Source organism: Cynocephalus volans, chromosome 10 (assembly GCF_027409185.1).
Source record: "Cynocephalus volans isolate mCynVol1 chromosome 10, mCynVol1.pri, whole genome shotgun sequence".
In the NCBI taxonomy this organism is placed as follows: domain Eukaryota; kingdom Metazoa; phylum Chordata; class Mammalia; order Dermoptera; family Cynocephalidae; genus Cynocephalus; species Cynocephalus volans.
The window spans coordinates 44,398,959-44,410,275 of record NC_084469.1 but is presented as its reverse complement, the minus strand read 5'-3'; the positions used below and the strand labels follow the sequence as shown (position 1 = coordinate 44,410,275).

Sequence of the window (11,317 nt, the reverse complement as noted above, 5' to 3'; positions counted from 1 at the left end):
CAAGGCCAAGGTTAGGTAGCCTGGGCTCTAGCCCCAGTCCCGCCTAAGCCATATTATGTGAACATCTGGTGAGGACCCCCTTACCTGTATGATGGGCAGTTTTGACTGTGAGGGCTCAGACTCTTCAGAAGCCCAGTGCCCTCTAACCTGTAAACTGCCCTCCCATAGGGTGGCATCAGACTTTCTTCACACACCTCATTGACCAGGAGCTCACTACCCCCTCAATCAGTCCTCCTGGAGACTTACCCTATGGAGCCACCTCCACTCATTCAGGCAAAAATGTGAATCATCTCCTCTCTAGGTTGAGACCCTCCCATCCAAGATACCACATAGGAAGCTTCCATGTGTTCTTGCCTGACTGTGTGCTCTTGAGCCAGGGCCCTCCCCTCTCTGAGTGTCTGTGAGGAACAGCGTGGATTCCAGAGCCAGGCTGCCAGGGTTTGAATTTTTTTTTTTTAAAGATGACAGGTAAGGCGATCTTAACCCTTGACTTAGTGTTGATAGCACCACGCTCTCCCAAGTGAGCTAACCAGCCATCCCTATATAGGAATCTGAACACATGGCCTTGGTGTTATCAGCACCACACTCTCCCAAGTGAGCCACGGGCCGGCCCTCTGGGTTTGAATCTTCAATAGGCCACATGCTGAACGTGTGGCCTTGGGCAAGTCATTTCTACTCGCTGGGAGTCAGTTTCCACATGTATACAATGATGATGATAATAGTACCCACCTCATTGGAGTGTTTTGAGGATTAAATGGATTAGTAAATGTACAGTGACTGGCACATAGTAAAAACTTGGTAAAATTCGCTTTTAGGGCCAACCTGTGGCTTACTCGGGAGAGTATGGTGGTGATAACACCAAGGCCACGGGTTTGGATCCCATATAGGGATGGCTGGTTAGCTCACCGGATGAGCATGGTGCTGACAACACCAAGTCAAGGGTTAAGATCACCTTACTGGTCATCTTTAAAAAAAAAAAAAAATTCGCTTTTAAATGTGTGTCCATCCAAGACATCCATTGGCATCCTATTCTAGACATAACAATGACTACTTAGAAAGCACTTGCCCTAAAGCCTCTGTCAGTGCGTTCAGTTTACAAAGAAGGAAGCAGAGGCTTAGAGAAGGCAAGCAGCTTGCCCAAGGCCACACAGCTAATCAGCAAACAGAAGTGGAATGTGAACATAGGCCTCTCTGGCTCCACAGTCTGGGCCTTCAACCACCAGGCCAAGATTCCCTTAAGAGGCTTATGTGTCCTGGGCTGGAGGAGGCACCCCTGGGCACAGGAACGCTGGGTGGTGAGTATGTGGACACTGGAATCTGGTCAAGCCTAGCCCTCTGTCCCACCTGGGGGTAGCAATGATGTCATTTCAGTTACTTTTTAGTGCCCCCAAATCATGGTGCATTCTGCCATAACCATCTGAGACCCCCAAGCCTTCATAAGCTGACTGTCTCAGTGTCGCATGTCTCGCAGACATTTCTCCTCTATTGTTCTCATCCTGTGTTGAACTGGGAACCCTGGAGTCTGGTCTCCTCTGCTCTGGATTTCCCCACATCTACCTGAAGTTCCTGTCTTTCCAGGTCTTGGCCCAGGTAGGGGTCCCAATGTAGTACCTCTAGAATGTCCAAGGAGCTCACAGGGTCTGACTCTCCTGCCACTCATTACTCTTCCCACTCTCTGCCTTGTTGGGATTGTTCCCTCCTCTTAGAAGGGCTTGACCTCACTGATGCCACCAAAGAGTCAACAGAAAGGCTGTAAAACATGAAGCTATGCCTTAAGGCCCAGGGTCCTGAAATCCAAAAACACTAATGTCTGGTTATCCATACAAACCACCCCCAAATTTGGACTTCAATCACTTATTTAGCTCACAAGTTTACAGCCTGCCCAGGGTTTGGCCTGGAATGTTCTCCTCAGCTCCATGCAGCATCAGCTAGGGCAGCTCAACGTGGAGAATCCACTTCCAAGTGGCCTCTGTCACATGGCAGCTTGCTAGCATTCTAAAACCCAAAAGGCCTCTCTTGTTTTCCTTCTTTGCCATATCATCCTTGAGCCTCATAGTTTAGCGTGACTGGGGAAGGTGTTTCACAGCCAAAGTAAACAGTGAGCCTGAAAACCCCTCCACGTGGGCTGGCTGGTTAGCTTAGTTGGTTAGAATATGGTGCTAAAAACACCAAGGTCGAGGGGTCCAATCTCTATACTGGCCAGCCACCAAAAAATAAAAATAAAAAAGCAGAAGCAGGGCCGGCCCGTGGCTCACTCGGGAGAGTGCGGTGCTGATAACACCAAGGCCACGGGTTCAGATCCCATATAGGGATGGCTGGTTAGCTCACTGAGTGAGCGTGGTACTGACAAAAAAGCAGAAGCAGAAGGAAAGCCTTAGGTCTGTGCCATGTTGGAGCCCAGTGCACTCTGTTATTGGATTCCTGCACCAAGCAGACCAGGGCTGTGGACAGAACCCGAGGGGCCAGCCAGATGAGCCCCTCAAGGCACATCCCCTGCTCTCTTTCTGGCTCCTTCCCTACTTCCCTCATCTTGAGGTCTGCTTCTGGGGTAAGCCAACCCAAGGCTGTGGTGAAAAGTGAAACAACCCTGTGGCATTTGTATCAAGGGCTCTTCCTTGATCCTTTCCATCCCAGTGTGATCCAGTTGACTCTCAGTCCTGCCATCTGGAGCTTCTAAATCTCTGCTGTTAACTTCTTCCCACTCCTGTTACCACCACAAGTATCCATGCCGAAGAGTTTTCCAGCTAATGCTGCAGCAGCCTTCCCTCTGGTCTCCCTGCCTTCTACATTCGCTGTTGCTCAGTGGTCAGAATGGCTTTTTCAAAATACAATCTAAGCGGGTTGCTCAATCCCCCCCAATAGAAAACCTTCTAGGGCTCCTCATGGCTCTTGTGATGAAATCCTAAATCCTTAATGCCAACCTCTTCAGTCTCAGGTCCTGCCACTAGTAATGTCTGCTCTGGTAATGTCCACCTCAGGGTCCCTGCATATGCTGTTTTCTCCCCTCGTCACCTGGCTACCTCCTATTTGCAGATCTTGTCCTGGTTTGTAGCTATTTGACTGTGAGCAACTTCCCGTGTCTGACATTTGCTGGTACACAGTAAGTAGATACTTAATAGGTATTAAATGGCTGAATGAATAAATCCTCTGGTGCCACGGCTCCTGCAGTTATGCCCCACTTGCCTATTCAGCCTCCCACTCCCAAGCCCAGTGTCCCGCCCCCCCAGGTCCCCAAAGCACCAGCACTTTCCATCAACATTCATTCATTCATTTATTCTTTCATTCACGTGACAAGTATTTTTTAAGTGCCTATTCTGTGTTAGGCACCATCCTAGGCTCTGGGGGACACAGCAGGGAACAAACATGGTTTTCTCTGTTTGGAATGTTTATCCCCCTGCCTTCCATCTATCTATTCTTAGCATACTCCTACTAATTCTTCAAAACCCAACCCTGATGTACCATTCTCTGAGAAGCCCTTTCCCAGGCTTCTCCCTCCCCGGCCCAAGACGGAACTTCTCCCTCGCTCCACTACACCACTCTCAAATCTTGTGTGGGCCATCAGGTGATGGTGGCCTGGGAATGGGGCTACCCAAGGAGCATAGAGTAGGGGGACAGGGGTCTGAAAGAAGACATAAGGGGAGACATCTCTGCTGGAAGCTCTGCTCATAGGCAGTGAGTCAAGGGCACAACTATGCCTCCAACTCCTGTCTCCTCAGGCTTATTTTCCAGCCATTTAGCAACTCCATGGAGGAGATGGCTGCCAGGCGCAACTTTTATTTGCACAGAAATGACTAAGGCCACATATCCAGGCTGAGAGGCAGCACAAGGTGGGGCACCTGAGGAGGAGGAGGACGTGGGGGGCTGGGATGTGGAGCTGGAGCAGATTTGAACATCAAACCCTGAGTAAATCAAAGGCAGAGTCCAATTCATCTAGGCCACTGGTGTGGGGCTTCCCTGCCATAAGTGGGAGTCAGGGACAGGTTCTGCAGTGGGTACATGGGAGGAGGTCCCATGGTCCCATCTTCTGTTCCACTGTACCATGGGCTAGCCTTTGAAATTTCCTCCTGCTGTCTAACCCAAGTCTGCATGCTGGAATTCCATCACAACTCTGAATGGGTCCTCTTGGCTTCTTGGGTTGCTTCTCCTATCTCCTCTCAGTCTTCCCCAAGGTTCTGGCCTCTTACAGTGGTGACAGGCTCAGAGAGGTCCAGTGACACCCCAGAGGCTGCACAGTATGTCTTCTAGCAGAAGGCAGCTGGAGGGCTGGAGACTGGGTCAAAGCAAGGTGATCTCACTGGGGGGCAGTGTGAGCCGCTTCTCGCGGGCACTAAGCAGGTTCTCCACGTGCACAGCCACCACACGACACAGCTCCAGGCCCTGCAGGTGACAAATGAGAGTCCATGTCCACTCAACACTTCCCTAGCTCTCACCTTGGGGTGGGACATGCATGGAGATGTGGTTGGGAGAGAGGTGGAGACCATGATCCACACAGAGACCCTCTCCCCACCTCCCCCAGAGCCCTGGGAGGAGAGTAAGGAACAGGAAGGCAGAATGGTGGGCTGCAGGCAAGAAGGGCTAGCAAGCAGGAAACCAAGTGCATCTGATGGCTTTGCTGCATGTGAACTGTGTGACCCGGGGCCAGTTACTACATCTCTCTGAGCCTCAGTGGCCTCATCAGAGCCTGCTATACAGAGATGCTCAATGGTTTTGTGCTTTTTTATTTGTGGAGGTTTTTGGCAGCTGGTTGGTAGGGGATCCGAACCCTTGACTTTGGTGTTATAAGGTTATGTGTTGAATGAATGAATGAATGCATCCCCCCAATGGCACCATAAACAGGTCTGCAAGGAAGCAGAGAAGCCAAAAAGGCCTTCATCCATTGATCCATTCAACAAATATGTATTGAGCATCAACTACATGCCAGACACTGTACCATGGATACAGTGTGAACAAGAGAGACATGCAGCCCTGCCCTCTTGGAGCTGACATTCTTCTGGGGGAAACAGACAATGTCTAAATAGCTAAATAACTAAATGATTTGCAAGCCAAAATGGGGGCTACCAAGGTAGGGATAGTGACTTCTTAGCAAGGAGAGTCAGGAAAGGACTCTAGAAAGAGGTGATTTTTGTGCTGAAACCCCAAAAAAGGGAGGAGTAAGCCCTGTGATGAATCAGGGAAAAGCATTCCAGGTAGAGGGAACAGTGAGTGCAAAGGGCCTGGGGTAGGTAGGGAGGGGAGGGAAAGCTCAGCATAAGGGAGCTGGAAGAAGCCAGGATGGCCTGAGTGAGCAGAGGAGAGAGGGGTGGGAGAAGAGGCCATAGTAGAGATAGTTTTGAATACCTTAGGACCAGGTAGGGTGCTCAGGGGTAGGGGCCCAGACTCAGCAACATTTAGACATTGTCTAGGGGAGGAAGCACCAGAAAAAGAGCCAAAGAAAAGTGGTCAGGCAGGGATGAGGAGGTAGGACATGAGCATTGTTGTAGGAGCTCAGAGAGGTGGGTTCTGGGAAGCAGGGCAGGCCTGGAGCCCAAGGCTAAAAGGCAAGGATCAGGGTGACCCTGGCAGGATCTGACTGACATAAGATGGGAAGTGGATTGGGGAGCCTAGTCCAAAGTCACAGGTCTCCAAGGGGCACAGGGGGGCCAAGGGGACTTTGTTCTGGTCCTGTGCCTCAGAGGCAGGGTTGGAGCAGTCTCTCTTTTGCCCGGGAAAATCAGCTCCTCCAAGGTGCCCTATCATGGGGGTGGTGCTGAACCTAGATCTCAAGGGGAGATGTGGCAGGCTGGAAAGGGCAGATGTGTGGGCCCCAGCCTTGAGTCTGTCCCTTCTCTTGGCCTCAGTCCTATCTCTCCAGTGGGTGAAAGCTCTGGTCCTAACCTGCCCCCAACAGGCTATGAGACTTGGACAGGAGCCTAGAGGTCACTCATACCTTTTAAGTAGAATCCACAGTTGCTACAAACATAAGGCACAGGGCAGGTGGGTCTCAGTTTCCCTGTATGTCACATGGAGAGCCCACTTTCCCCACCCTCAGTCCCAGGGCCCATAATCCAGCTTCCATGCCTCACCCCAGGTGAACTTCCTCAAATCTCCTTTGTCCCTGCCCTCTCACCAACCAACCTTCTATGGCTCCCTAGTGCCCTCAGGAGAAAGCCCCAAGTTCTTAGCTTGATATTCAAGGAGCTCCAAGACCGACCTTCCCCTGGTCATGTCTCCCTGGTGCCCCATCAAACACCTCACTATTTTGCAAACAACCTGGGCCTTTCCCATGGTTCCACTACCAAGTTGCTTCCCTGGAAGACTACTGTAATGACTTAATGACTCATAGTCCTGTCCCCTGAACTGAGCTGGATGCCCCTTGGGGCATGGCCAGGACCTGACCTACCTTGAAGCCAGGCCCAGAGAAGAGACTGGTGAGTGGAATGAGGGAGTGAGGGGCTGGGCTACAAGGCCTGGCTGGTGGTAGGGTGGGATGGGGAGACTGGGCCCACCTGCTCCAGCTGCAGCTGCATGGTACGCTGGGCCGCCATATCCCCCAGCACGATCTCCACATATGGGTAGCTGGAGTTGGCTGTGGGCCGCTGGGTCCACATTGACTGGATCTCTTTCAGGGGGAACTTCACCATTAGTTCCTGAGGGTGGGGGAAGAGGGGTCAGGCTTGTAGGTGGAGATAGTTTCAATCACCCTTACCCCTCCCCTGCAAATCAGAGTAGTAGAAGGCAAGAGATCCCAATTCAAGTACCAGTTCCCCAGTGACTTGCCGTGCAACCTTAAGCAAGTCACTTGACCTCTCTGGACCTGTGAAACTGATTCGACAAATACTGATAACGTATCTCCAGTGGGCCAAGCACTGCTCTAAATGCTTGGGAAACAGCAGTGTAGCGGATGCCGTTGGTACCTTGACCTTCACATCAAAGCTGCTTCTTGTGAACACCTGCACCTTTTTGCGGGCTTTATTTCTGGCCTGAGGAGCAAACTTGGACCACTTGCAGGAAAAGTCAGAGTGATAGAAAGTTAATGCCTCAGAAAGATGCCCTTGACTAATGACAGATGGAGAGGGGTGGATAGACACTCCAGCTCCCTCATGCCTAGGAGAGAAGGAATGTTCTGCACTGTCTCCCAGGGTTCTCCAGCTGGAGGCAACTGACTTAGTAACACACCCTTTATTGGCTCTGTCCCTACCGTCTTCCTGCTTCACTCTAGTGTTTCCTAGACTCACCTCCAAATAAACCATTTGCCCTGGAATCCTCATCTCAGGCAGCAAAACTAAGAAAAGGGGCAACTGGTCTTACTTGTTATGGGCTGAATTGTGTCCCCCCACGAAGGTTAATTCTAGATGTCAACTTGGTTAGATGAAGGAATGCTGGGAAACCTGGTAAAGCAATCTTTTCAGGTGTGTCCATGAGGGTGTTTCCAGCAGAGATTAGTATGAGAGTCTGAGTGGCCTGGGTGTGAAAGACCCACCCTCAATGTGGGTTGGAACCATCCAATCTGCTGGGGGTCCGGAGAGAACAAAAGACAGAGGAAAGAGGTGAAGCTCTCTCGATCCTCTGGAGCTGGGATGCACTCTTCTCTCCTGTCTGTAGACATCAGAGCTCGAGACTCTTCAGCTTTTGGGTTCCAGAACTTACACCAAGGACACCATCAGCTTCCCTGGTTTTGAGGCCTTTGGACTTGGACTGAGCCATGCTACTGGCATCCAGTTTATAGACGGCCTATCGTGGGACTTTTCTTTATAGCCACGTGAGCTAATTCCCCTAATAATCCCTCTCATATAACATATCCTATTGACTCTGTCTCTCTGGAGAACCCTGACTAATATACTCCCACATTCATATGTTAAAGCCCGAAACCCCAGTACCTCAGAATGTGACTGTATTTGGAGGTAGAGGCTTTCAAGATGTGATCAAGTTAAAATGAGGCTGTTAGGGTGGGCCCTGATCCAATCTGACTGGTGTCCTAAGAGGAAATTTGTTTTTGTTTCTGTTTTTTTTTTTGGTGGCTGGCCAGTAAGGAGATCCAAACCCTGGACCTTGGTGTTCTCAGCACCACACTCTAACCAACTGAGCTAACCGGCCAGCCCTAAACAGGGGAAATGTGGACACACACAGAGACACCAGGACGTGTACACATAGAGGAAACACACAGAGACACCAGGACGTGTACACATAGAGGAAAGGCCATGTGAGAACACAGCAGGCAGGTGACTGTCTGCAAGCCAGGGAGAGAGACATCTGGAGAAACCAAACATGCCTACACCTCGATCTTGGACTTTCAGCCTGCAGAACTGTGAGAAATAAACTTCTATTGTTTTTGATGTCCAATCTGTGGTATTTTGTTATGGCAGCGTGAGCAAACCAGGGCACTACGTGAATGCTTCATGTGTGTTTTACCTCACTGTGCCCTCACCACAGCCCTAGTAGTGGGTTCTACTATAATCTCAATTTTCCAGATGAGGAAAGTGAAGCTCAGAGGTGGTTAGTGGTGGAGCTGGGCTGTCCACAGCTGGAGATCTTGGCCCCTGGAGGGGGTGGGGGGTCAGGGGACAGAGGGTGGTGCTGGGCGGTGCCTGGAAGAGGCCACTCACGTGGCTCTCGGTGCTGAGGAAGTTGAGGCCATTATGGTTGATGGCAAGGATGCACGGGGCTGGCACAGCGACGTTGCTGCAGCTCTGGACGAAGAAGAAGGAGGAGCCGAACATAGGAAAGGCACTGAGGAGGCCTAGGGTGGGGAGATGGGCTGTAAGCCTGATGGGCAGGGGTCATCGTGATGGCCATGGCCCTGAACAGTATGGCCAGCCTGCAGCCCGCATCTTCCCTCTGCTGTGTCCAGCACAGGAGCCTCACTCTGGGTCTCCTCCCACCTCTCTGGCCTCCCCATCTCATGGCCTCTTCCTCTATCCCTGCTCAGAGCTCTTCCCCCTAACTTCTAGCACTCTCTGCCCAGGGCCACCCTGAGCCTAGGTGACATCTTCATGAAAATTTTAAAAAGGTGCTCTCTCTAGATAGGTGCTCAGCTTGGTTGGCACTGAAAATGCTTTTTTTTTTTAAAAAAAAAAAAAAAAAGATGACCGGTAAGGGGATCTTAACCCTTGACTTGGTGTTGTCAGCACCACACTCTGCCAGTGAGCGAACAGGCCATCCCTATGTAGGATCGGAGCGTACAGCCTTGGTGTTATCAGCACTGCACTCTCCCGAGTGAGCCACAGGCCAGCCCTTGAAAATGCTTCTATGCAAAGAAAAAGGTGCCTCCATCCTCATTCTCCAAGACCCCCTTCCCTAGCCATGACTACCACTCCCAGCCCCAGCTCTTACCCAGAAACTGCGCTCGGGCCTGGTGGGGGCTGAGTGCTTGCGTCTGCTGCCGGTGCTGGCTGACCAAGTTGAGCCAGGCTGAGCCAGCCATTGTGCGGTAGATCTGGGCCGGGATGTACTCCTGGACCTCCCGCCTGCACGTGGAGGGGAAAGAGGGCCTCAGTGCCCACCACAGTGTGCTCTGCCCATGCAGCCTCATTCATATCCTCACTCCACAGCAGGAAGTATGTGAAGCAGACATGACTTCTACACCTCCCTAGAGGACTAAATGCTGGGGAGTGTAAACAGGTTGCGGATACGTGTAAAGGCTCACACGGTGCCTTGGAACACAGCAGGTGCTCAATCACCACCAGGACCAGTGCCTCTAGGATCCCTGTTGTGTGAGACCACAGCAGAGTGACTGCAGAAGCAGCTCTGAGAATCCAGCTGTCTTCTATTAACTCACACAGTAAAGAGCTTTGCAAAATGTAAAACAGGGCTACTCTCCTCACTAAATTGTTCTTTGAAAATAGTTATTTTTCATAAAATGTTATTTATATTAATATGTAATGGTTTGTCATTCTTATTTTTAAATAAATTAATAAATTGATATCAAATTTTTTTGCAGTTTTAATTTTGAATAGGGTGAATGTGTAAATAGATAGAACCCATATAATCAAAAGCTCTTTGGGGTCTCACTTTCAAGAGAGTAAAAAGGTCCTGAGACCAAAAATTTCAAAATGACTGATTCACACTGTGAGCATTAATCACACCTTTGAGAACATCAGTTTAAAGGATAAGGCCCCAGAATTTACGTCACAAATCCCTTGTTGTTGGATATTGAGGTTGTTTCCAGTCTTTTGCTGTTGCGGGCATCACCACTGTAACATTTTTGTGGCTAAATCTTTCTGTATGCCATGTGCATATCTTGGACAACAAGGGTATGTGTGTCCTGAAAAATTTTTATCATTAAGTTTGCTCTGAGTTATTAATAACTCAGAAGCAACTTGTTGTGGAAGAGAGGCAGGGTCCCACCTCTTATGGTGACTTGGAGGACTTGAGCCCCAAGGCCAGGACAGCCCCTTCCCAGACAGCCTCCCTGGTGCAAGAGCGGAGGCTGGGTGCCTGTGTATGCCAGCTCTGAGGAAGGTGGGGTGGGTGAAAGATCCAGGTAGCCTGTCAACCCAGATAAGACAGGAGGTCAGGCGCTCACACACTGGGTAGGTAGAAGTGGTCCCTGGCACGGTGCTGCAGAGAAGCCAGCTTGGACACCTGTTGCAGCTGTTGCTCACTGGGCCGGCTGGATGGCACGCTGCTGAAGAGGCCCTTCAGGTAGTCGGGCAGGACCTGTGGGGCGTACAAGGATGAGGGGCTTGCTAAATCAGGGTGCTGGGCTGTACCCCCAGAGATTCTGATCCAGTAGATCTGGGGTTGGACTCGAGAATTTGCAATCAACGTTTTCCAGTCCACAAGGCTCACCTTGAGTAGCACAGTACTAGACCACACAAGCCTAGGCTTCAGCAGCGACACCATGTGGCCACAAAAGCCAAATGACCATACTTTGTGTGTGGAATTGCTGAAGCTTTGGCACCAGTTCCACAAAAACATAGGCTTTCTGTCCAAGCACTTCCACCAATGTTGGCACAGTAGGGGAAAACCCAGATTTTGTAAACTCCATGATGCTGTCTTAGAGGACTTCTAAGTCTCAAAGGAGAATAACACAAGGCAAAAGTAACAATACTAGCAAAGACCCGCTCAGGCCTTTGAATGAGGGACAGGCCAAGGAGGAAGAAATCAGAAGGAAAGGGGAACTCAGAGAAGGCTTTGTGGAAGAGGTGCTGCTTGGTGGTTGCCTTGCCAGGGAGGACTTAAATAAGCAGAGGTAGGAAGGAGCAGTTCAGAGTGATAGTATGTGCAAAGGCCCATGAATCAGGGAGTGAGGGTGACACTGTTTTGACTGCTCCAAGGAAACCACGTAGGGGAGCAGAGGTATCAGGGTTAGAAACACTGGTGGGGCCTGAAACATGAA

The 11,317-nt window shown here is 50.5% G+C and overlaps 1 protein-coding gene across 1 annotated transcript in view; it reads right to left on the bottom strand.

Moving 5' to 3' along the window:
• Window positions 1-4,275: 4,275 nt before the first annotated feature.
• The window catches only part of MYO15A (myosin XVA), a 52,252-nt gene continuing 45,210 nt past the window's right edge, over window positions 4,276-11,317 (bottom strand). The window contains exons 61-65 of the mRNA XM_063111472.1: window positions 10,502-10,635; window positions 9,310-9,443; window positions 8,583-8,716; window positions 6,486-6,626; window positions 4,276-4,377 (exon numbers count right to left, since the gene is read on the bottom strand). Of these exons, the coding sequence (XP_062967542.1) occupies window positions 4,276-4,377; window positions 6,486-6,626; window positions 8,583-8,716; window positions 9,310-9,443; window positions 10,502-10,635 (645 nt within the window). The remainder of the gene's footprint in view (window positions 4,378-6,485; window positions 6,627-8,582; window positions 8,717-9,309; window positions 9,444-10,501; window positions 10,636-11,317) is intronic.